This window comes from Capricornis sumatraensis, chromosome 15, assembly GCF_032405125.1.
Source record: "Capricornis sumatraensis isolate serow.1 chromosome 15, serow.2, whole genome shotgun sequence".
Classification (NCBI taxonomy): Eukaryota; Metazoa; Chordata; class Mammalia; order Artiodactyla; family Bovidae; genus Capricornis; species Capricornis sumatraensis.
In genome coordinates, this window is record NC_091083.1 from 82020887 (window position 1) to 82046490 (window position 25604).

The 25604-nt window shown below is 57.6% G+C and overlaps 1 protein-coding gene across 1 annotated transcript in view; it reads left to right on the forward strand.

Moving 5' to 3' along the window:
• Positions 1-25604, forward strand: part of BCAS4 (breast carcinoma amplified sequence 4) — a 59318-nt gene that overhangs the window by 31439 nt on the left and 2275 nt on the right. Inside the window, exon 4 of the mRNA XM_068987773.1 lies at positions 2222-2356. Coding sequence (XP_068843874.1) covers positions 2222-2356 — 135 coding nt within the window. The remainder of the gene's footprint in view (positions 1-2221; positions 2357-25604) is intronic.

Below are 25604 nucleotides of genomic sequence, written 5' to 3' on the forward strand. Positions count from 1 at the left end.
TTCCTGTGTGTGCATTCTTGCACATATGCAGTCATACACACGTGTTATTCCTGTGTGCGTGCCTTCACTCACGTGTGCATTCATGCATGTGTGCATTCATTCATATGTGCATGCAGTGTGTGTGCCTTCATTCACGTGTGCACGCCTTCATCCATGCATACATGTGCATTCATCCACTCACGCATGCATGCATTCCTGCCCCCGCCATCCAGCTGAGCAGGCCCCAGTCGTGGCCTTGTGAACAGCACTGACTCAGCACCTGCTCTTCCAGAACTCACACTCTGGAAGGAGATGGACCCTGGACTGGCAGACAGGAAGGTGAAGGGAGAGGAGAGCTAAGAAAATGGGGCCTGGGCAGCTCTGCGGTGGGGCCACGTTAGCCTAGGTGGTCGGGGAAGGCCCCTCTGTGGAGCGCCCAGCAGACCCAGGGCCTGGGAGACAAGCAGGGTTCACCCGTGGAGAAGAGAGAGGTGCCTGGGCATGGAGGGAGCTGCTGCAAAGGCCCCGAGGAGAGTGAGGCTGGAGTTTTTGAGGAGCCAGAGGGAGGCCTGGGTGGGACATAGGGAGAGAGGGCGGAGCGGGTGCTGGGCCTTGCTAGGTGGGTGGGCCTGGGGCTTTCCATCTGCGAAAGGGAGGCTCCCCCGTGGGGCCCAGTGCTGAGAGGGTCTCCTGCCTCTTCCTGGTGCAGGAAAACCTTCTGCATTTTCCTTTGGAAGCAGAGAGGCCCACAGAGGGGAGGCTTGTCTGAGATGGACCTGGAGTCGCCACCTTTGGCGGCCTTCCCGGGTGTACGAGCAGTGCACGCACACGTGACACTAGTGAACACACGTGCGTGCACACACGACACACACGACAGGCACACAGGCACGCACACACACGTAAGCACACACACGCAGGCACAGATGCCGGCGCATGTGCGCCCGGCCCACAGGCACACCAGGAGTCGCGAACAAGTGGGCTCACACAGCCTTGTTTCAGACATTCTGCATTTATTGCTGCTGCTGCTGCTAAGTCACTTCAGTCGTGTCCGACTCTGTATGACTCCATAGACAGCAGCCCACCAGGCTGCCCCGTCCCTGGGATTCTCCAGGCAAGAACACTGGAGTGGGTTGCCATTTCCTTCTCCAATGCCTGAAAGTGAAAAGTGAAAGGGAAATCACTGTCGTGTGCGACTCTTCGCCACCCCATGGACTGCAGCCCACCAGGCTCCTCTGTCCATGGGATTTTCCAAGCAAGAGTACTGGAGTGGGGTGCCATCGCCTTCTCTGGCATTTATTGCTAACATTGTTAAAAACTAGGCATTTTTCATGAAATCTGAATGTCCTGTTTTTTCTTTTTAAATGATATTATCTGGCATTAATTGAGCTCTTAATATGCCCTGAGCACTAAACTGCTGAGCAGGGTTGATACTGTTATGATTCACAGATAATATCTTCACAGATAATAAAATTGGAGGTAACAGAAATGAAGTAACCTGGCAAAAGGCATACAACCAGTGAGTGGTAGACCCTGGGTTCTAGAGCAGCAGGTCTGAGCCCAGCCTTCTCTTTTCTTTTCTCAATATTGGAGGTTTTGCAGTAGAGCCCCAGGCTGAGTGGCCCCCAGCGGCCAGGGGCCTTGTATTTATGCTCACCCGGCCTGTTTCACTCGCTTGTCACCTGCCTGCCCCGTGCCGGTTTCTGAGTGTGAGACTCCCCAGTGCTCATCAAATATTAAACCGAGCAATTTGGGGGAATTCCCTGGTGGCCCAGGGGTTAGGATTACACGCTTCCACTGCCGGGGGCACAGGTTTGATCTCTGGTCGGGGAGCCAAGAGCCCACAAGCTGCATGGTGTGACCAAAAAACCAAGAGAGCGGTTTCAAAAAACTTCATTTTTCATAAAGAAGGTCGTGCAGCCCGAGTCCCGTCTCTACTGCTGCCTGGCGGTGTGACTTTGGGGAGGCGGTCTGACCTCTCTGACCGTTGGTTTCTCCTCTAAACAGAGGGTCACTAGTGGGCGAAGGGGAAAGGATAGGAGTGGAGGCTCGGCCCGGCCGGGGCCCCGGAGGGGGCGTCACTGTTACCGTCAGAGTTTCTGAAGGAGCTCCCAGCAAGGCACCAGCGAGCCTAAGGTCTCCCAGAGACTGGCGCCCGTGGGGCAGGCCAGAGGGAGGCTGGAGGCAGTAGCTGCTGGCTGCCGAGGGAGGCAGCCGTGGCATCTCGTCTCTCCGCTCCCGACAGGCCTTTGTCAAGATGGTCAGACGACACGTCTCCTTCCTGGAGGCCCACGTGCTCCAGGCCGAGCGGGACCACGGGGCCCTCTCGCAGGCCCTGCGGAAGTGGCTGGGCTCCTCGGGGCTCCCCGCGCTCGGGAACGTGAGTATCCCCACCTCCCGGCCCCCTCCCAGACCCCCGAGCAGGAGCCGGGAGAGGGGCACCGGAAACCGGAGTTCAAAGGGCACGGCTGGCTTCTGCAGACAGGAAGCGGCGTCTGGCCGGCTGGTGGGGGCTGGCCGGGCGGCTGGGGCATCACAGACTCCCTGGGGTGCCCCCGTGTGCCCTGATTGGTGGTGCCGTGGCTGCCCGCCCCCTCATCCACCATTTAGTAAATGGCTGCTCTTTGCTGAGCATGGGTCTGTCTGGAATTCCCATGCTGGTTAGAAACAGCTCCTGGCCCTTCCTTCCGCATCTGAGGCTCAGGGCCATTTCCAGAATTCAGGTGGGGTTCCCCTTCCCAGGGCACAAGTCACCCTCCAGCGGACCAGAAGGGTGGGGCACAGTGGGAGGGGCAGCGAGCCCACAGCTGGCCAAGGCCTCTCCCTCCCACACTGCTACTTCCTTGGACTCCTCCCTATGCAAAAGGAGGGGTCACTGTGCCCCTTATACTGGTGGGAAAACTGCTATGTGCTGCTTACCTGCTTGCCTCCAGGTGAGGGACTGGCCCAAAGCCAGTAGCAGCTGGATCGTGGCATCAGAGTTCATGGTCTCAGAATTCTTACTGACCCTTTAGAGCCCAAGTTAATGTCACCTCCTCTGAGAAGCCCTCTGGGATTGTGCCCGCTCTAGACAAATGCGTCCAATGACCGTGAAGTTGGGAGCAGCCTCCCTGATCCTCCCCTCCCTCAAGTTATGGTGACTAATATGGTGACCAGGGGCCCCACCAGCCACACGGTGCTCTGCCCACTGATGGCAGAAGCGCCACGGGGGAGGGAGGGCAGAGGTCCGTGGCGGCCGGCCGTCTGCAGCGGGTGCCCTAACGCGGGGCCTGCTGGGTCCTGGTCTCTGCGCCTTGCAGTCTTTTTCTGTAACCCACAGGCTTCCCTCTGCGGTTGGCACCAGTGTCTTCCTTTAGTGGCAAGGCTTGGAGGGGAGAGTCAGGCAGCTGAGGCCAGTGCTGGGGTTGGAACTCAGGCCCTCGGGGCTGTGCGATGGGGTCCCCCGCCCACTTCTGCTGCGGGATCCCATTGGGGTGTGGCCGGACAGGCTGGGACCTGCACCCTCTCATCTCTGCCAGACTCGGGGGGCCCCCTAGCCCTACCTGTGGTGACTTGTTCCAGGAAACGCGTCCCAGCCAGGGCTGGTGAGTCATTCAGCGACCCTGGCGTGTTGATCTTGGCCCCAGGAGGGCTTTGTGTGGTCCAGGGGATGCGGGTGAGTGTGTGTACACGCGAGTGCAAAGCTGAGGGTTTCCAGGGCTGCACCTGCACCCGGGGTGCCAGCTGCAGGGGCTCTTCTAGATAAAGAGCTTGCCCTGGGGCCCAGACCCGCTGGCATCTCACAGCCCATCCTGTGAGGGAGGGCTAGTCATCAGATGAGGAAACAGGCACCGAAGGGTCAAACCGTTTGCCCACCCAGAACGTGGTGGAGCTGCGATTTGAACCTGCAGAGCTGGCGCACTGTAGCACCTGGTCCTGCTGGGTCTCTCTGAGCCCAGTTCCGACTGCTGCAGCTGTGGTCTGGGGTGGGGGTCCTTGAAGAGCCCCCACGTAGGTTCCTGTTTTTTCTGTCTGGAAGAACCCACCCAACTAGGGTTTCACACTGTGTCCAGTCGGTTCCCCTCCATCCCTGCCGAGGTGGATGCCTCACTGACCACTGCCCTCACCCTTGGAGGCCACACAGGCCCCCCCTGGCAGCGAGGAGCCCTCTGGATTCTGCCTTCCTGCCCCCACTCACCCTTCTTGCCCCATGCAGTGAGGGGCTGGCACGGGGCAGGGGTTCTTGGGCTGAGGGTCCTGCCCCAACTCCTTTGGAAGCCCACCCCCTCACAGGAAATGGGCCACTCATTGCTGCCCCCAGGCCCTCCCGGAGTCAGGGGCATCAGCGGGGGGCCTCCCTCCAGGGCCCAGGGAGGAGGTCCTCCACGCTCACCCCCTGGAGCTGGGCAGGGGCCTTTCTGGGGGGGTTTGCCCCCCTCTCTGCTCGGCCATCTGCTGGAGCAAGTGTCCTGGGGAGGGCGGGGGGTGGCGTGGGGCTGGGTCTGCAGTTCTGCTAACTCTGCCGGTGCCACCTGCCCTCCTGGCCTCCTTTCTCCATCTTTTCTCTCCCTCACTCTGCAGCTCAAGTGGCGAGGCCAGGGAGGGCGCAGGGCATGGGGCCAGGGTCTCCCAACACACCAGCAGTGGGGCCAGAAAGCCCCACTGCACCCCTGCCTGTGTGACTCGGTGCTGGCCGAGGCCTGGGCCAGCCCGGGGATGCCAGCTGAGTGTCCCTCCTCATCACGTGCTCCCCCCGAAGCCTGGGCCTTTGGCCTCCGACTTGAACTGCCCAGACCTGGGTGAGGGCTGGCCTGGTGCCCTGAGCCCTCTGTGCCCAGACATAAAAACATATACACTTCTAGGCTTCAGGCTTCGTGCTAACGCACACATGACTATTTTCATGGTACAAAGGTTCGTGTTTCCGTGCTGTACAGCAGGAAAGTTTTCCATGGCACTTTTATGTCGATTCTTACAATGCTATAAACCTCTAACTCAGAATCACACCTCTCGCTGGCTATGGCATTGTTTTGCTGTGTGACCGTGGGTGAGTCTCTTAGCCTCTGCAGGCCTCAGATTGCTTACCTGTCGGTTATCATGGGCTTGACCATGAAACAGTCTGCCTGCTAGAGAACTGGTTTTGATTTGATGTACGATGAAGAGGGCCTCCTCCACTAAAGCAGTGGGAAGAAAAAGCAGAAAGAGTCCAGAACTCTCAGACGGAGGGTTCTGAGCATTGGTGGGTCTGCGAAGTCAGCTGCGTCTTTAAATAGTGGTTCAGGACAGACTGTCTGGGCCCTCTGGGGTGAGCAGGTTTCGTGGTGGTGGTGACAGAGGGCAAGCCCTGCAGTGCCGGCTGCTGTTCTCAGCCCCAGTGCCCCACAAGGGAGGTGCTAGCTTTAATCCCGGCCAGGGACCTGAGGCACAGAGAGGTTTAGTCACTTAGCCAGGGCCACACAGCCAAGCATCACGATAGGAATCTGCTTCTTGAGTCTGTCCCTCGTTATCTTGGGAGAGAGCTGTGACCTCTTACTTTAGGAAGCACATGTCCAGTAGGAGAATAGAGGCAATGACCAAATCCTCAGAAAATTCAGTCACTGGACATTTCTAAAGAGGGCCTGGCTTGCTCTGAGGGATGACCTCTAAGGAAGGGCCACGTAAGCTGAGACCCAGACGCTGAGTGAGAGAAGGCTGAAGTCAAAAGCAGGGACGTTCCCAGCAGTGGGGATGGCGGGCCCGGAGGCTCTAGGGTGGGGCGAGCTCGGGTCCTGAGGAACAGTGGTGAGTCCATGTGGGGAGCCAGGGAGGGTGTAGGAGATGAGGTGGGGGGCAGCCTGGACAAAAGCAGGGGTCTCGGACCACAGAGGGGGCCGAGCACTAGTCCAAGGGCGGCAGGGAGCCTCGGGAGGGCTGGGAGCCAGGGAGTGACTTGGTAGATGTGCACTGCTTTAGGGAGTTTCCAGGGCTCATTCTCTACCCTGAGCTCAGGCTGGCATTTGGGGTCAGTGCTGTCTTGTTTAGACTTGACCGCGAGAGCCGAGCCGGGCACAGGCATGCCCTCCAAGCTTCAGAGTTCAGCTGTTAGGACTGCATTTCCTTGGCCTGGAAACCCTGCATGCTCTGCCCGGAGCTCCCTGAGACCCTTGCCTTGCTGAGTCTCAGGGCCTTTGTCTGATTGGGAGAGAGAACAGGGGCTCTCGGGGGGGGGGGGGGGGGGGGGTTGGTGCACAGGTCTCCCGGCATGTGTCTGGTCCCAAGACCCTGCCTGAGGAGGCGGCCCCCCTGCCGGCGCACACAGGGCCTCTCACATCTGGAGATCGTTTCAGGCACATGTGGGAGTGAAAGTGAGATGGGGCTGCAGGCGTGTGGCCTTGGAGGGGGCGTGAGAGCATGCCAAGGGTCGCCATGCCCTCCGGGTCCAGGTCCTGGTGACGGCCGAGCGCCCACCATGGTGTCCTAACCACACCAGGCCCTCTGCTCAGCGCCTGCACCCAGAGGCACGGAGCAGCTTTACTAATTTGTTGTCAGCCACTGTTTGTTTTCCGCCAAACCAAAACATCTTGTTCACGAGGTGTCATTTTGATTAATTTCCCGATGGATAACAGTATAGCATTTTCCAAGGAAGGCTGTCTGGCTAAGAGCAAAACCACTTGGGGCCAAGTCCTGACACGGCACAGAGCAGGCCGCCGGGGTGGACTGTGGCCTGGGCACGACTTGGGGCTGCCCGACCCACCTGTTCACCCCGCATCTGCCCACGAGGCGATCTGGTAACACAAACAGGTGTGTTCCGCCAGGTGTGACGCAGTAGGGAGTGGTGCGGACTGCAGCGAAATGCAGAGCCCGTGCCTTAATGACGGGTGGTGAACTTCAGAAGCAGCCTTTGCAGAAACGGGATCAAGGGGGGCCAGATTTTCCTATTTGGGGGAGCACGCAAGTGGAGTTTTATATGAATCTTGTAATGTTTAAAACTCAGCAACTAATTTTTCTCATTTGAGGGGGGAAAAATGTGTTGTGCCCTGGGTCACACCCAGCACACTCCCCACCTCTGGATTTGGGGCTGATGGCCGGTATCTCAGAGGCCCCCCACCCCCGGCCCCGCTTCAGAGGCATTTGGGACCAGGGATGAGGGGAAAGCTCGTGGCGTCTTCCTCCACTTTGCGCCAGGCCCAGCAGGGGCCCTCAGCTTTCTGCAGCAGCGGGATGAGCAGCTGGCAGTTTTATGGGGTGTCTACTCCAGCTCCAAACCATAGTAGTTGTATTGAGTACTTTTAGGCTTCCCTGGTGGCTCAGATGGTAAAGAATCCGCCTGCAGTGTGGGAGACCTGGGTTGGATCCCTGGGTTGGGAAGATCCCCTGGAGGAGGCCGTGGTAGCCCGCTCCAGCGTTCTCACCTGGAGAATCCCATGGACAGAGGAGCCTTGCGGGCTGCAGTCCATGGGGCCGCAGAGTGAGACAGCCGAGCGGCTGAGCGCACACAGCATGTTGCGTACTTTCACGAAGGACTTTCTGTGCCGTGTCTCAACGTCCCGTAACAGCCCAGAGGTAAAGAGTGTCGTCTGAGAAAGGGACCTGAGGCTCAGAGAGGGCTGTTCACTTGCCCAGGGTCAGACAGCGTAGGCAGCAGAGACAAGATAGACCCAGCTTTGACCTTGTTCAGGGTCTCTCGCTTCGCTCTGTGATCTTCCCAAGTGCAGGAGCCACAGCCTAGATGGTGGAGGTTGCAAACTGGAGATCCCTGGGCCCAGCCTGCCCCACCAACATGTGTTCTTCAGCCAGCTTGGTATATGTACATGTTTAGTTTGAATTAGCTGCTAGCATCTAAAAAAGGAAATTTTACATGAGAATGTAGAGCTCTGGCTTCTCTTGAGGAAACAGAAGGGGGACCTCCCTGGTGGCCCGGTGGCCAAGACTCTGCACTCCCAATGCAGGGTGCCCAGGTTTGATCGCTTGTCAGGGAACTAGATCCCACATGCCATGACTGAGACCTGGTGCAGCCAAATAAAATATAAATAAAAATATAAAAAACAAAAAGCAGAGGTCTGGGCCCACGAGCAGCATCCCCGCTGAGCCACCAGCTGGCCCACATCACCCTTTGTCCTTACCTGCCTGTGGGCACTTGAGTTTCCTACTGGGTTGAGCGCCTAGTAGGTGTTTCATAAACATTAATCAGAGGATGCTCCAGAGGCGTCCATGGCCCTTGGAGGCCCCCTCCCCCCGGGTCCCTCTGGGGGTGGTCCCCAGGCAGTGGAGAGCTGGGCCGGACAGGGCCCACGTTTGCCCAGCGGCCCGGGGCGCCTCCTGGGCTTCCCTGGAGGTGGTGGAGGCTGTGGGCGGAGCTGCCCTGCCGGCCCGCCTGCAGGCGGCCTCAGTGCCAGGCTTGGCTCTGCCCCGCCCCCCCGCCGTTCCCCCACCCTGCCCCCAGCTCGCCCCGCCCCGCCCGGCCCTGCGGAGGCAGGGGCCCCCTGCCCCGCCCTCTCGCTGTGCCCAGTCCCCCTGGAGGGGTGACTCCCGGAAGGAGGCCCGGCCTGGCTGGGCCTTTATCTCGGGGCTGCACAAAGAAGGTAGAGGAGATCCCCTGGCGCCTTCTCCGGGCCCTGGGGCGGCCTCTCCTCTGCCCCGTCGTCCCCTGCGGGGCGGGGGGAAAATGCAGCCGAGCAGATGGCAGATATTAACGCAGCAATGGAGGCGAGGGGGGCTGGGTTAGTGCCCCCAGCAGGCTCGCTGTCCCCGAGCTCTTCAGCACTCACACGTTAACGGATCTTGTTTGAGTCCAGATATTTGGTGGCAAGGGTGCCAGGGAGGGACAGAGGGCTCCTGGCCGGCTGCTTTGGGAATCAGATTTTTTTGTGTGTTACATTTTTGTTTAGCATTTGAGCGGGGAGGAAGTTCCTTTCCACAAAGAGGAGTGTTTACTTGGGGCAGGGTGCACTGATGAGGCCCGCATGGGAGCACCCCAACTTCTCCGTGGTTGGCAGGACACAGTGCCCTGTCTCCTTACAGCACCGCTGTCGGGGCTGCCCCCTGTGAACATCCTCGAGCCCAGTGCTGCCTCGTGGCCCCTCCTGTGCCTGGTGGACACTGTCTCTGGTCTTGGCTCTTGCTGGTCCCCTGCCTGGAAGAGCCTGCCTGCTCCCTGCTGGGCGCTGTTTGTTTGTTGTTCAAGGCTAAGTTGAGCGTCACCACCTCTGGGAAGCCATCTGGATTGGCCCAGGCAGCGTTCCTCTGGGCTCCCCAATCCCCTTTCCTTCCCCTGGTGGCCCTGGCTTGGTTCATCTTCACGTTTATCCACGTGTTCCATGTGTTCCGTCGCTCAGTCGTGTCTGACTCTGTGTGACCGCTGGACTCTAACCCGCCAGGCTCCTCTGTCCATGGCATTGTCCAGGCAAGAATACTGGCGTGGGTGGGTTGCCATTCCCTCTTCCAGGGGTCCTCCTGACCCGGAGTGGAGCCCAGGTCTCCAGCCCGCCGCCCGTGTCTCTCCTTGTGCCGACACACAAGCCTGCGGCCCTGCCCCTCTCCCCAGCCCCTCCCCAGCCTTGGCGTCTGTCCAGCTTCCCTAGGGCTCTCACTGGGACCCTCCCTCCTCAGCTGGAAAGAGAAAGGCTGTGGGCCCGAGTGGGCTCCCAGTGGGGACTGGAGGGGCAGGCCGGCTCTGTGTCCAGACTGCGTCTGCTGCCTGGGCAGCACCGAGGACACCTCCTGCTCTCAGAGCCCGGGGGTCCTTGTTGGACATAAAGCAGGGCCACAGTTGGCAGCGGTGGGGGCAGAGGGTGGTCCTGCAGAGGTGTGCTTAGCGTGCGGGAGGCTCTGGTGGGGGCGCTGTTAGTGGCATTGGTGGTGAGCTGGGTACTAACAGGTGCAGAAGTGATGACACTGGCCCCTGCCCCCGCTCACGCTCACCCTGGAGAGTAGACTCGGAGGGGGCGTTAGAGCAGATAATTGTGGGTGGGATGCGTGCTTCTGGCTCCTGTGAGCAGCGGAAAGCTGGGGAAGAGGGGCCAGGAAAGGGCCGTGGGAGGGGACGGTGCCCGGTGTGTGGTATCAGCTCGGCACTGCGTGGCACTTCGGTCCTCAGCGAGGCAGGCCCCGGCAGAGCACCAGCAGCTCCCATCCACGACTGCAGGTTGCAGGTGACGTGATGGATGGAGCGGGTGAGTCCCTCCTGGTGTAGGAACCCATGTGATGCCTGTAGCTGGGGCTGAGGCATCTGCAGAAAATGTGATCCTTTAATGCCTAAGGAGCCTGGGAAGTTCTTCAACTTGGCTCCATTCACGGTCAGCTTTCTGCCGGGAAAATAAGCCACGTCTCATTAAGCAGTAAATTCATCCAGGTGCCTGTTCCGGCTGATACCATCGCACCTTGTCATGTTGTAATGTCAAGGCCAAAGTTCCTGTTACTTGGAGAGTCCTAATAAGTAACCGGGGAAACTTGGTCGAAGAGTGGGGAGTCCTGGCTTTTCAATGGAGTGAGAAGTCAGAGCAGGGAGGTGGCCGGGGCAGAGATGGACCTAACTGAGCCCCGCGTGGGAGGTGGCCCCTGGTGATCTGGGCCGGGGGTCTCAGCACTGTGGCCCAGTTCTGCCCTATCCCCTCCTGTGTCTGGCGGCTCCTAGCTGGCTGGACCTGGCTCCAGAGGCCCCGAGCACCGCTCCCAGGAGTGTGCATGAGAAGGGGTGGTGGGCAGGCGGGATGCAGGTGACAGGAGTCGTTCCTGGGGGAGAATCGGGAGGCCGTGGGCCAGGGGGCTGGTCTCAGGGCCGGTGCCCAGTGTGGCCCCAGAGATCTGTCCCTGTCTGGCCAGGAGGCATTCCTGAGCATCTCCATTGAGCCTGGTCACCTCAGTGATGATAAGCCATGCTTGTTAGGGGCTGAGAAGTGTGCTGGATAGGTTTTGAGGGTCGTTGGGAATTAAAAATCAAAGCAGTACCAGAACTGGCTTCCACAGTTGTGATTTAGTTTAAATACTCATGTTTTGAAACTGAATGCATTTAACACTGAAAAAAAAAAACGCAGTGTTGTAAAACTGTACACTTGAGCTGTTCACAAGCTAATGACATCATTTAAGAAAATTGAGGGGCCTGACATTTGCAGCAAGATGGACGGGCCTGGAAACTGTCAGACTGAGTGAAATAAGTGAGACACGGAGAGAAGCGTCATTATATCACTTACGTGTGGAGCCTAAAAAAACAGGTGAGGCACAAGTGAATGTATTTATAAAGCAGAAGTAGAGTCGTGGATGTAGAAAACAAACCTGTGGTCACCAGGGGATGAGGTGAGGAGGGATAAATTGGGAGATTGGGACTGACATATGCACCCTGCTGTATGTAAAATAGATAACTAATAAGCACCTGCTGTATAGCACAGAGAACTCTGCTCAGTACTCTGTAATGACCTATGAGAAAAGAATAAAAAAACGACAGAATAAGTGGCTTCAGGTGTAGGATAGCCGATTCACTTTGCCGTACAGCAGAAACGAAGGCAACATTGAAAATCAAGTATAGTCCAATTTGAAAAGAAAAACAAATTCAGAGGGCAGTAATAAATAATGGAATTCTCCAGCATTCATCGAGGAGTTAGTTTTCTAAGCACTGTGGGGAGATTTGGGTAAAACAGCCTGGGAGGTAGAAACTCTATTGGCTCTCTTGGCAGGTGAGACAGATGAGGCACAGAGAGGTTAAGCGACTTGGCCAAGGCCGCACAGCTCAACAGAGGGGCTGTTGGCCTCTGAGGAACTTGGAAATGGGGCCTCATTTACGGTGCTAGGGGGAGGGGTCTTGCTCTCAGCCCTGGCAGCTCCAAGGAGGGCTTTCGAGGGGATGTTGAGAGACAGTAAGTGCTGGAGAGGGTGTGCAGAAAAGGGGACTACCTCACACTGTTGGCGGGGGTGCAAATTGGTGCCACCGCTAAGGAGGACGGTGTGGAGACCCCTTAAAAAACTGGGAATAAAACTGCCACCTGAGCCAGCAATCCCCCTACCAGGCATATACCCCGAGGAAACCATAATCGAAGCAGACACACGTGCCCCAGTGCTCACGGCAGCACTGTTTACAATAGCTTGGGCGTGGACGCAGCCTAGCTGTCCATCAACAGGTGAACGGACAAGGACGTTGTGGTACAGGCACTCGGTGGAATATTACTCAGCTATAAAAAGAAACACTTTTTTGAGTCAGTTCTTATGAGGTGGATGAACCTAGAGCCTGTTACAGAGAGAAGTATGAAAAAGACAAATATTGTATATTAATGTATATATATATGGAATCTAGAAAGATGGTACTGCCCTATGTGCAGGACATCAAACAAGACACTGACAGAAAGAACAGACTTGGACACAGCGGGAGAAGGAGCGGGTGGGATGACCTGAGAGAACGCCACTGAAACGTGTGCATTGCCAGAGGTGAAACCGGCCGTGGGAGTTTGATGTGTGTCGCAGGAAGCCAGAGCTGGCGCTCTGTGCCAACCGAGAGTGATGGGGTGGAGAGGGAGGCGGGAGGGGGTTCCAAAGGGAGGAGACGTGTACCCATGGCCAGTTCGTGTGGATGGCAAAACCCATCAAAGTATTGTAAAGTAATTATCCTTCAATTAAAAAAAAAAAAGTGCCAATCGGAGGTCCTCTGTGACCCCTGCCTTCACTCCCATCCCCGTTCCCACAGGCGGCTTGAGCTGCTTCAGAGGCAATGGGCAGGTGGTGGGAAGCCTTTACGGCTTGTCCTCGGGCCCCCCAAGAGGCCCCAGAAAGGAAGCTCAGCCTCCAACCCACCCCGGTTTGTTGTTCTCGAGAGTGTGTGGGTGGGGTGGGCTGGACAGCGTGGCCCGGCCTGCTGGGATTGTCCTGGATGCTGTCCCTGCGTACCTCGGGCTTCTGCTCCGGGAGACCTAGAGAGCTTGTGCCTGGAGGCCGGCCCGCCCATCCGCTTCTGTGCTGGGCTCTTCCTCCCCTAAATCTCCCCTTCTGTTCCTCTGAAGGCCTTGGCTACTCCAGGAGCCACCACGTGGGCAACCCCAGCCCTTTACCCCGTTTTTCCGCAGCCCCTGGGCCAGGCTTAACTCCTTTGATGCCAAATCTCTGCCCACCACCTCCTTTTTCATTCATTCATTCAACAAGTACTTATCATCCCCCACCTATCTGAGCCAGATGCTGGTTCAGATCCTCGGAACCGGGGAGGGCAGAGAAGGTTCCCGCCCTCCAACAGCCTATAGCCCAGTGTAGCATATGAAGTGCCCCTGGAGGGGAAGGAGGTGAGGGAGCGGCTGACGTGGGTCTGGAGGCAGGAGGTGGTCAGAGAAGGCCTCCCTGAGAAGGAGACATGGAGCACAGTGAGGCCCTGGAGGAGGTAAGGAGGGGCGTGTGCAGGCGTCTCAGGCAGGGGCAGGGTGGCGGGCCTGGTGGGCGGTGCATTGGACCCAGAGGTAAAGGTGGGGGAAGTGGATGGAGCAGGTCGTGGGGTCCGTGCAAGGACCGGGCCCTGGAGGGTTTTGAGATACAGGGGGAGATGCTGGAAGGGCAAGGGTGGAGGTCAGGAGGCTGGAACTGCTGGGGTGGTCCAGAGGGTGACGCTGGGGGCCTGGACCGGGGGCCAGAGTGGAGATGGGGAAACGTGTGTGTGTTTAATTGAAGTTCTTCATTGACACAGTGAAGAGATTCACATGCGGTTATAAAAATTTATAGGATAGAAAGCGCCCTTGTATACTTTGCCCAGTTTTCCCCAAATGGTAACATTTTCCAGAACTGTGGGACAACATCACATCTGAGATATCAACCTTGATACAATCTGTTGCTGCTCTTGGATCTCCCTGGGTTTTTTGGGGCAACATCACATGACGTGTGGGATTCTAGTTCCCTGCGTGATTGCGTGCGTGCTGTCACTTCGATTGTATCTGACTCTGCGACCCCATGGAGTGTAGCCCGCCAGGCTCCTCTGTCTGTGAGACTCTCCAGGCAAGAATGCTGGAGTGGGTCGCCATGCCCTCCTCCAGGGGATCTTCCCGACCCGGGATGGAACCCGCGTCTCGTTTCCTGCGTTGACAGGCGGGTTCTTTACCACTAGCACCAGCTGGGAAGCCCCAAAGCACCCCCCGCCCTGCTTTAGAGGGAGTCTTAACCACTGGAAGTCAGGGAAGTCCCTTGGGTTTCCCCAGGTTTACCTGTACTCACTTGTTTTAAGTTCTGTACAGTTGGATCTGTTCTGTACAGATCTCTTTTGTTGAGGTTCCTGTCTCCTCCACCACAGCGCAGGCTGAACGGTCCCAGCCCCGAAGGGGCTTCTCACGTCCTTCTGTGACCACCTTCACCTTCCCTCCCCCGGCCCTCTCCCCAGCTCCTGGCAGCCACCACTCTGTCCTCCATGTCAAAAATTTGGCTGTTTCAGAAGTGTTCTATAAATGGAATCATACAGCGTGTCACTTTTGGGGACCGGCTTTTCTCGCTCAGCATAATTCCCCGGAGATTCATCCAGGTGGCCGTGAGTCAGGGTGGCCTCTCATCCGGGTGGCCTCTGGGTGTGCTGGCAGGCGGAACCAGGGTTGGAGATGCGATGGTGGGGTTCAGGGCTGGAGGGTTCCAAGAGGAGCCTGAGGGCTTAGCCTGGAGGCAGAGCGTGCACTTGCTGATTAAGCATCTGCCGTGGACCAGGCGCTCCTGGGCGCCGTGGATGCAGTCACGGAAGAGAAGAGAAGGAAGGCGCCCCTGCTGTGGGGCTGGAGGCCTGGGCTGGCTGTGGGGGGCGGAGGGCGGCCCGGAATCTCTCTTCCTCTTTCTGGCTTTGCAGCCGGGACAGGGCACCGCCCCTGGGTGGAAGGGGGAGACCAGAGGTTTCTCCCGGGTCCTGAGTCAGATGAGAGAAGGGCCTGGTGCTGTCCCTCAGGCCAGATGGAGTCTGCTACACCCAGACCTCCCTGTCTTCTGCACCAGCCTTTGTCCTTTCAGAATACTATTATTTCTTGGACAAAGGGATGGGGTTTAGGGTGGGGTGACTCGGGGAGCTTCTTGTGTCCCTGCCGGGCACACTGCCTGGGTTTGGGATTGGGGAGGCCCCGCATCCCAGGGCCGACGCCCCAGCTCCCATCACGTCTGCTCCCTGGTCCTCACCCGAGCCCCCCGCCCCCCGCAGCCCCCCGTTTCCTGCCGGGGCTTTCGGCGCGTCCATCTCCTCCTGTCTCTCATTTTCTCATCCCCCCATCTTCTCCCTCCTTCCCATCTATTTCTTCTCTTTCTGAGTGCTCCTGTTTCTCGTCGCTGCATCTTCTCTCTCTCGTTTTGGCTCTTGCGTGTTTTTCTCTCCTTTGTTTCTTGTTTGTTCCTGTTTCTACCTCCCTTTGTCCGAGTCTCCATCTCTGGGCTGTGTGCTGTGCTTAGTTGCTCAGTCGTGTCCGACTCTTTTCAACCACGTGGACTGTAGCCCGCCAGGCTCCTCTGTCTATGGGATTTTCCTGGCAAGAACACTGGAGTGGGTTGCCATGCCCTCCTCCAGGGGATCTTCCCAACCCAGGGAACAATCCCAGGTCTCCCACATGGTAGGCGGACTCTTTACCACTGAGCCACCAGGGAAGCCCCCGTCTCTAATTATGTTCATCTCTGTTTCCACCAAGCTCCGTCTCTCCCTCTTTTTCTTTCTCTTGCTCTCAAATGTTATGTTGCAGACTTTGGAAAACATCCTTTTTCACGCTCGGGGGGCCCAATGGATAAAATGTCCTCGTCGACCAGGACAGTGTGCGAGCTGAGTTCTGTGAAAGCGCCTTGTGAGATCCGTGTCTGGGCCTCTGGGGCCACAGGGACGGGATTGGTGTGGTGACAGTGACCGTCAGAGGCTCCCAGGCCACCCACCCACCTGGGGTCGGAGGGCAGGAGCCCAGTGCCGGCCTGGGGCAGCCTTGCAGCAGGTTCCTGCAGTCCTGGGCAAAGAGCAGGGGTGAGAGGCAGGCCCATGGGCAGCTGCTTGATGCCTGCCAGTCCTGGTGGCTGCCTCGGTTTTCACCCTGATGGCTTGTTTGTTTAACGAACAGCTGCCCACGTGCGGGATGCCGACAAAACGGTTCGATTGTGTCTGTGTTTGCTGTTTCCCAGAGCTAACTGGTGCTGTTTCCAACATCCTTTCATGGAGTCAACCACCTTCGAGGTCAGCCAACGAAGCCTCGAGGATTCTGTTGAAAATCAGCATCAGAGGGAAAGAAGGATGGCTCTGATGAGACCGTGACCAGCTGCTGGGTCCTGGCCAGCTGTTGGTTTGGGCTCAAAGACATGGACGTGGAGAACCCCAGTGGGACAGGGAGGCCACTGGCCGTGGGCAGCTGGTTTGGTGCCCTGGCCTGGAAAAGCATCTTCTTTTACCTGATCTGTTCTGGGACAGCCCCAGCTGCAGCCAAATCCATCCGCTGAGGTCCTCCCCAAACTCGACCATTGCTCCCACAAGCCACCCTTGGCCCCATGAGGTTTTCTCAACCAGGAGCGCCACGCTGTGCACGGAGCTGACCGTATGTGACTGTCCTAAGGATGGAGAACACAGATCCCAGTTTGTAATCCGGCTTTGTCACCGCAGCCCGCTGCAGGATTGGCGGGGGCTGTGCAAGGTGAAAACCTGGGGCCGCTCTGTCAGGACTTAACTGAGAGGGGCTTCCCCTGGGTGGCTCAGTGGTAAAGAGTCCGCCTACCAATGCCAGAGACACAGGCTCGGCCCCTGGGCTGGGAGGAGGGGTCCACACGCCACAGAGCAACCAGGAGCCACAGCTGTGAGCCGGAGTGATGCAACGATGGAGGCCCACGCGCCCTGAAGCCCGAGCTCCCCGACAAGAGGAGCCGCCGTGGTGAGAAGGCCGAGCACAGCACGGAGCACCAAGCACGGCCAGAAATAGGCGAATAAAAGTTTTCTGAAATATTCAACTTACTGAGAATTTCAAAACAGTGACAGCAGAGCATCAGATCAAGCCATTTGGCCGGCCCTGCCCGCCACTTGCAAATGTCATGCTTTGCATGGAGCTTAAGCTTGCAGCATCTCAGTAAAACGGGGTTGATACCCAGTCCCAGCCCCGGTCCAGGACTATCCTGAGCAGTATCTGAGATGAAGGGAGGTCTAGCTGCCGCCTTCATCACTGTCATCATTAGGACATTAGTATGACTGTTTAATAGCTCGTCACCTGTGTTGTGCATTCAGCCCTTCACGTGTGCTGCTGGGAGTGCACTTTGTGTGTATATTTCTAACTGACCTTTTTATTTTGAGTAATTTTAGATTTGCAGAAAACCTTTTATAAAGATGGTACTCCTGAGAGCTTCCGCACTCCCCTTGTTCCGTCTCCCCATCTCTTGTCACCTCACGTGACAGGTGGGTTGACAACCACCTAGGAGAGTTGTTAAAACCAAGACCTCCCACACTGGTCCAGTGTTCTCCACGGAACTTTGGATTTCACCAGAATTTCCCTTCTCATCCGTCTTCTGCTCCAGGCTCCCCCCCAGAGCCTCACGTTGCTTTCACTGTGTGTTTTTATTCATTTAGCCGCACCAAACAGCATGTGGGGTCTTAGTTCCCTCACCAGGGACTGAACCTATGCCTTACACAGTGAAAGCACCGAGTTCTAACCGCTGGACTGCCAGGGGATTCCTGAAAGCCTCAGTTTCCTCATCTGTAAAGGGCCTTTGTGATCTGCAGATTTAAGTCTCTGAAATGTCGCAGGTGCCCAGTTAACATATATACGTGTAAGTGCACAGTAGTTAGACGGTTAGCCTCAGTGGCCGTCTGATGAGAAGCAAAGCCCAGGTCAGACACCCGCCTCCTCCAGGAGATGGCCCGGGAGGGCAGAGAGGCCACGGCTGCAGGGGTCAGGCAGCCCCCAGAGACCCAGCTCTGAAGGGGGCCGTGCCGTGACTCCGTCTACCCGCTGTCCTGTCTTGCCTCCCAGACCCCATGTGAGTTTGCAGTTGGTCGCCAGTGTCTTGGCAGAACTGGGGGCTCCTCCTCTGCTGGTTTCCACGTTAACACTTTTCCTCCAGCTACGAGTGGGATCCACAGGGCTCTGGAAGCCGCCAGGGCCAGCGTGGCCTCTCACGAGCCTGCACCAGCTCGTCCCTGCTTCTGGGGTCCCCCCTGCACCGGAGCTGTCCCAGCTGAGGGCCCCCAGGCCTGTCTCCGTCACCGCCGTGCTGAGCGGGCTGGCGGAGCCGGGGGCTGGGGGGCAGGGGCGCTGCTCCATGCGGCCACCGTGGGGCCGGCCAGCCCACCCTGCGGGCAGGATTGGACACGCAGGGGCTGCTCGAGAGGGATGGGAGGGGCTCTGCTCCAACTCTGCCCAGCTGTCAGTGTTCTGGAAGGCTGGAGGCCCTGCAGCAGACACAGGCGTGGCCGGCAGGGCAGGTGGGTGGGGCCTGAGGAGGCCTTGAGGGGGCTGAGAAGGGAGGCTGGGCCCCGGGTGAAGGGTGTGCGGGCTGGCCGAGGTGGAGGCCGCTGCCAGGAGCTCGGGAGAGCCTATTTGGCGCTCGGCTCTGCCGTTTAGCAGCTGTGTGACCCTGGGCACATGCCCTGCCCTGCCCTCTCCCAGCCGGTGGTCTTCCCCACAGAACAGCCCCGGGGCCGCACCTGACTCCGGGCGCTGGTGTGCCCTAGGGGGCCCCCGGGTTGAGGGCACAGCTGCTGGTCCCAGCAGCAGCCCAGGCTGGCCCCCAACCCCCAGGGGACCAGGCCATAGGACTGGAAGCATCCACAGCCCCACAGTGACGTGAGCCCGGAGCCACTGCCGGCCCGGATGCCCACGGGCTTGGCCAGTCCTGAGGGCGAGTGAGGCAGGCCCATGGCAGACCAGATGGCACATGCCGCATCCAGGGGGTCTGAGTCGCCACAGCCCACAGGAAAATGGGCCCAGCGTGGTCAGGTGGCTGCATTGTTCAGGAGAAACAGGAGCGCGGTGTTTACTTGAACCATCCTGATGCCTCCACGGTGGCAGGTAATGCATTTTATAATTTGCACCAGCCCATCCTGTGAAGTGGCAGACTTTATTTTTTGGGCTCCAAAATCACTGCAGATGGTGACTGCAGCCATGAAATTAAAAGACGCTTACTCCTTGGAAGAAATGTTATGACCAACCTAGACAGCATATTCAAAAGCAGAGACATTACTTTGTCAACTAAGGTCCATCTAGTCAAGGCTATGGTTTTTCCAGTGGTCATGTATGGATGTGAGAGTTGGACTGTGAAGAAAGCTGAGTGCCGAAGAACTGATGTTTTTGAACTGTGGTGTTGGAGAGGACTCTTGAGAGTCCCTTGGACTGCAAGGAGATCCAACCAGTCCATCCTAAAGGAAATCAGTCCTGAGTGTTCATTGGAAGGACTGATGCTGAAGCTGAAACTCCAATACTTTGGCCACCTGATGCGAAGAGCTGACTCATTGGAAAAGACCCTGATGCTGGGAAAGATTGAGGGGAAGAGGAGAAGGGGACAGAGGATGAGATGGTTGGATGGTATCACCAACTCAATGGACATGAGTTTAAGTAAACTCCGGAAGTTGGTGATGGACAGGGAGGCCTGGCGTGCTGCGGTCCATGGGGTCGCAAAGAGTCAGACACGACTGAGAGACTGAACTGAACTGAACTGATTCTGTCAAGTGAGTGGGCCGGATGCTACAAAGGCCACGATTTGCTGTCTCTGAATAGGCTAGAGGGGGGCACCTGAGGGTCCAAGGTTGGAAGCAGATCCTGGAGGGATGTCTCAAGTCCTGGGCGAGAGCACAGCTCACTGCCCCAGTCACCCCCAGGGCCCCTGCCAGTTCCCAGAGGGGCGATCCTGGGCAGGTGTGTCTGTGAGCCTTCGTTTCCTCTTCTGGAAAATGGGAGTTAGGAACACCTGTCTCAGCAGCTGGACGTGAACGGGCTGTGGGCCTGTAGGTTCCGCTGTGGGCTGGGCACTCAGGAAGAGCTCATTACTGATCACTGTGGTTGAGATGAGAAAGGCTGGGGGCTGGGTCTGTCCTGATGGACTGAGATGTTTCTTCTGTCTGCCTGCTTTGCCCTGCCTCTACCCAACACAATTTTGTGTGTTGGAATTAGAGACAAGTTGCTGTGATAATACAGAGTTCTCGTGTACCTGCCACCGAGTTCCCCTTATTTGTTAGCGCCCTGCTTGACTGGGGTGCAGTCACAGCTAAAGGACCCTCCTTGATGCACTGCTATCTCTCTGATCTCCCAAGTTTTATTCGGATTTTGCTGGTTTTCCCCAGTGCCCTTTTCTGCTCTGTATTATAGTTAGTCGTTGTGTCTCCTTAACCACCTCTGCTTTATGACAGCTTCTCAGACTCTGCTTGTTTTTGATGACCTTGACAGTTTTGAGGATTATTGGTTAGGTATTTTGTACTCCGTCCCTCAGTTAGGGCTGATCTGATGTTTTCCTCGTGGTTAGGTTGGGGTTGTGGGTTTTAGGGGGAGACCACAGAGGTGAAGTGCTCTTCTCGTCACAGCAGATCCAGGGCCCCTGCTCTTAACCTGACGTAGCACGGGTGATGTTGACCTTGACTATCTGGCCGAGGCGGGGTTTGCCAGGTATCTCTCCTCGGTGGTTATTTCCAACCCTCTCTCTCCCCTACTCTGTTCCGCGGAAGCAAGTCACCACGTGCAGCCCCCACGCAAGAGGGGTGGAGCTTCTGGAGGGGGCAATGCATACATCAGTTATTTGGAATTCCATTTTACCTTTTGGAACAATTTTGAGATCCAGAAGTTTTCACTGTTTTGGTGATCATTCTGTTCATCATATGAGCGACCAGGGTTGAGTCCCGGCTCCACCCATTTACTAGCTGCATGACCGTGGGCAGCTTGCTATTCGCTGGAGTGATGGTGAGCGTAATAGCACGCTTCCGTCAGGCTGCGCGATAGAAACCTGACTGACGTGGTTTACCCAGGTAGGGTTTGTGCTGCTTCCCTGTGTGACAGGAAGTCCTGAACGGCCAGCTGATTCTCCGAGCTACTGCCCTGTCGTCCTCGAGCCTGTGGCTTTCGTCCTCACAGTGCCAAGGGGGCTGCAGCACCTCCAGAATCACTGTTGGGCTCCAGGCAGGACTCTGTGAAGTCGACGGCATTATCCTCGTTTGACAGAGAGGAAAGTGAGGCTCCAGAGGATGGGAAAGCTCTACCTTGCAGGAGTGCTGTGAGGCTTAGAGATAAGCATGCTGAGCAGGGTCACAGGAGGTGAGGTTGCTGTTTACTCAGTAGGTTGGGCCTCTTCCAAGGCCCCTGGGCTGGAGGGGCCTGGTGACTTGGCGGGTGAGGGTGAGTCTCTGGCCACCTGAGCTTGCCTCCATGGTCAGCCTGGCGCCTCTGCCCCCCAGAAGTTAACCACACCTTGGGGCCTCAGAACCCGGCCCACGTGTGGGATGGCGGTGCGGTGTTTCTTGTGAAGTGGAGGATGCTTAGTGAATTGGGACAGGGTGGAGTTGCAGTGACGTCTCAAGAGCCGCTGACCAGGCATCACTCTGGCCTGGGGACAGCAGCAAGGTGGGCCCGGCCCTGAATCCTGCAGCCTGTGTCTGGCAGCCTCTAGCTTGGTGCCCACTTGCATGGGAGACACAGGGATGGCTTTGCTATGCCTGTTCTACTTAGGAAGGCAGATTTAATTTAGTGGCAAACTAAGAATACCAAACCTGGCCTGCCCCCATCTTTTTTTTTTTTTTTTTGGCTGTGCTGGGTCTCAGTTGTGGCATGTGAACTTCTTAGCTGCAGTGTGTGGGATCTAACTCCCTGACCAGGGACTGAACCCGGGGTCCCCTGCATTGGGAGCGTGACATCTTACCCCCTGGACCACCAGGGAAGTCCATGGGGCCTGCCCCTATCTTTGTAAATAAAGTTTTATTGGCACACAGCCACGCCATTACTTTACCATCGCCTATGGCTGCTTTGGTGCTGGAAAGGCAAAGCTGAGTAGCTGTGACCCAGACCATGGGGCTTGTGAACAGTTACTGTCTGGCCCTTTGCAGAACAAATGTGCCGAGCCTGGCCTGCACAGAAAGCAGTCCAGGCTCGGGAATATGCAGCTGGGGCTTCCAAGAGGGAGACAGAAGGGGGCCGGGACTCACAGAGGGCCGTGGGGGATTTCTGGGAGCGGGACTGGGCAGATGAAGCCCTGAGGCGGCTGGGCCCAGCCTCAGCAGACGGTGCTCTGACTCGGGATGGTGGGGGGCTTTACAGGAGAGACCCTGAACCCAGGCTGGCCTGAGGCTTTCCTTTGCCACGTGCTGCAGCGGTCTGGTGGGGGCTTTGTCAGAAGAGGAGCTGGTCGGGGGTGCAGCCTGCCCAGGGGAGCAACCCCGAAGCATCCACCACCAGAAGCAGTGGGTTCTGGAAAGGCGACACAGCCGCCAGGGGCCTGGGGCCGCCCGCAAGGGGCGCCTCAGCCCAGCCACCGGGAGCTTCCAGATCATCTGATTTTCCAAGAGAAGCTAGCTGGCAGGCTGGTTTTTCTGAGAAATCTGATTTTTTTCAACATGTTTGAAATTAATTCCAGTTTTTAAAAATCATGCAGCCAACCAAGCCAACACACACACACACACACACACACACACTGGTGTGTGTCTGGTGTGTGGGCTGCGGGTTTGGGAATGCGGGGGTCCCGGGTGGAAGTGAGGAAGACGTGGGAGGCTGGGCAGACCCGGGAGGGCCTGCCAGGCCCGGAGTGGCGCCCCAGCTCCAGAGGCCCTCCTCCAGCTGGGCGCCTGGGGGAGGGTGGCAGAGCCCTGGACCTGTGGTCTCAGGTTTCCTCCCATCCGGTTCCCCCCTGCTGGAACCTTCTCGCCCACAGGCTGGGGGCGGGGGATGAAGCCTCAGGGAGGTGAACAGTCCTCCTTGCGAACCTGGCCGCCCCTGGAGAAGCATCTTAGCATCAGCTGCAGGCCAGGGATGGGCAGGGATGCTCTCAGAAGTCCCCTCCAAGATTCTCCAGGATTTGGGTTTGAGGCTGGAGCCTTGTGGGGCAGTGGGCAGGGGTGACCTGGAGCCAGAGAGGCCTGAGTGGACCCCAGCTCCGTGGTTCCCTGGCTTATGTGACCTCTGAGTTGGGTACTGCCCCTCTGTTGCAGGTCGTCCTGAGAATCCAAGAAAGCATGGGTGTGAGAGAGCTGGGTTTCCTTGGCATCCTGGGGAGCCCGGGACTGGGGCCGGTGTGGACTTGAGCAGGGTGTGGTCCTGCTCTTCCAGACAGCATCTGGGGTGCCCGGCTGTTTGCAGCTTCGAGCACCAGCCCTCACCTGCCACTTTTCCCCACTGGTTTCCAGGCGCTTCCCTGCACGGCTGCGGATTTATTATTTGCTTTAGGCAGGATGCTTCGTTGCAAGTGGCAACCACTCAGGTCAACCTGGCTTAAGAAAAGAAGAGAATCCCATGGTCTCATGAACAGAAAAAGTCCCAAGGTAACACTGAGTGTGTGTTGGTTGCCCAGTCATGTCTGACACTTGGCGACCCCGTGGACTGCAGCCCGCCAGGCTCCTCTGTCCATGGGATTCTCCAGGTGAGAATACTGGAGTGGGCTGCCTTCTTCTCCAGGGGATCTTCCCCACCCTGGGATCGAACCCCGGTCTCCTGCATTGCAGGTGGATTCTTCACTGTCTGGGCCGCCAGGGCAGCCCAACACTGACGAGGTAACACGAACCTCGGGCAAAATGTGATCCAGGTGCTCCAGTGATCCTGTTGGGATTCTGTGTTGCCTCACCTCCCAGCTCCACTCCCCTGCGTCGGCTTCTTTCTTGGGCAGAGGTGACTGCCAGCGTGGTGGCAGAGGTGACCGCCAGCGTGGTGGCAGAGGTGACCGCCAGGCTCATGGCCCGTCCTCGCAGGAACCTGGGAAGGGCCAACGAGGGCAGAAAGCATGCCTCTCCCAGTATGGAGCCCCAAGCCTGTTTCTCAACTGGACGAGCCTGGGTCACCTGCTCACCCCTGGACCAGTCATGGCCCGGGTGGGTCGGGCCTCCTCTCACCCCTCCTTCGGCTGGGGAGCTGACACCAGGGGCCCCTCAGGACCATCAAGGCACTGATATCGCGGGACGTGGAAGCTGGACAGGCTGAACTAGCATCCCCTGCCCACCTGCCCTCCAAGAGCAGCATCAAGGGCTGAAGCGGCCATGTTCGGAGCCCCTGGCTCAGCTTGGGCCCCAACCCGGCCCCCAACTGACTGCAGGCCCAGAGCTCTGACGAGCTGTGAGTCACTTTCCCACAAATTTCCCACGTGCCCCAAGAAGTTGTCAGGGGCTGGGCCCAGGGCCAGTGTGGAGGGGCAAATTGGCCTCCAGGGTGTCTCTCGCCATCTCCCAGGCTGGGGGCCCCCATGGAAAAGGGGAGCAAGCTTGTCTGGGATGTCTCGTCCTCGTGAGCCCCTGTGGGGTCTGGGTGAGGGGCTTCTTCTTGCTAGTGCACAGGCGGCCACTCTCTAATAACCCATGGTGCCGGCAGAAGGCTCACCTCTCCGGGCATCCGTCTCCTCCTCCTGAATGCAGGAAGGACAGTTCCGCTCCATCACCAGCAGAAGTGCCCCCACTTTTTGCTCTAGACCTTGCTGGAACTAAAGGTACGATTTTATTTAAAGCTGCTCGCGGTCTCTCAGGACTCCTCCTCCTTGGTTCCTTCATCATTATATGGATTTTCTCCTTCTTCCGGGAGCCTGTCTCCTTGAGAGAGGGTGCAGAAGCCCCATCCCTGTTGGGAGAACCATTTCAGAAGGAGCATGGAGGGACTTCCCTGGTGGTTCAGTGCCTAAGACTCCAAGCTCCCAGTGCAGGGGGGCTGGGGTTTGATCCCTGGTCAGGGAACTAGATCCCACATGCTGCAAGTAAGAGTTCACAGGCTACAACTGAGGATCTCGCGTGCCACAACTAAGACCCAGCACAGCCAGATACATACGATAAATAAATAGTCTTAAAAATACGAAAAGAACGGGGTCAAGAGGCCCGGCATCCCCAGGACAGGGACACCAGCTCTGGCCTGGCCCCTTTCCCTGGGTCCCGAGATCAGGAGAGGACGGTGCACTTTAGCCCCCATGCCATGTGTCAGGACGAGGGAGCTGGTCTTTGACCTGTCATTACTTGCCTGTTGCATTTTCTGGATACTACAGCAGTCAGATCTCAGGAGAAAGAGGGTGAGGATTATCTAAAATGATGGCTTATCCACGGACGGCATTCTTGAGGCTGTGAGAGGATCTTGGGGCTCCTTTCCCAGCTATGGTGCTATGGGAGGACTCGAGTCCAGTCGTAGGGGTGGGGGGCAGCCTAGGAAGATGCTGCCCAAGTACCACCCCCCACCCCCACCCCGCCACGCGGGCTGAGCCCAGAGCAGCTGACCTGGCGTTTGCTAGTTAAATGTTCCCTTTCGTGAGGCAGACCCTTTTCCAAGGTGACTTGCTTGCTGGTCCCAGCTTTCCAGATGTGGGTGGTGGTGACTCAGGGAGGTATGCAGGCCCTGGAGCCTGGGTGCATTCTACCTTATCTGAAATAAGGTAGATAAGGTATTCTTTGGTGGTTTCTTTCTGCACAGAGACAAGCTCTGGTGGGGAGTGGGGAGTTCAGGGCTCAGACATTAGAGTCTGTTCTTTCTCACCCCTAACCCGGCCACTCTCACTTTGAAGGGACGCCTGCCTGTAACAGCTTCCACGGTGGTCCCCTCTTTCCCCTCCAGTCTGGTCTCTGCTCTTTCTAAAACACATCTCGT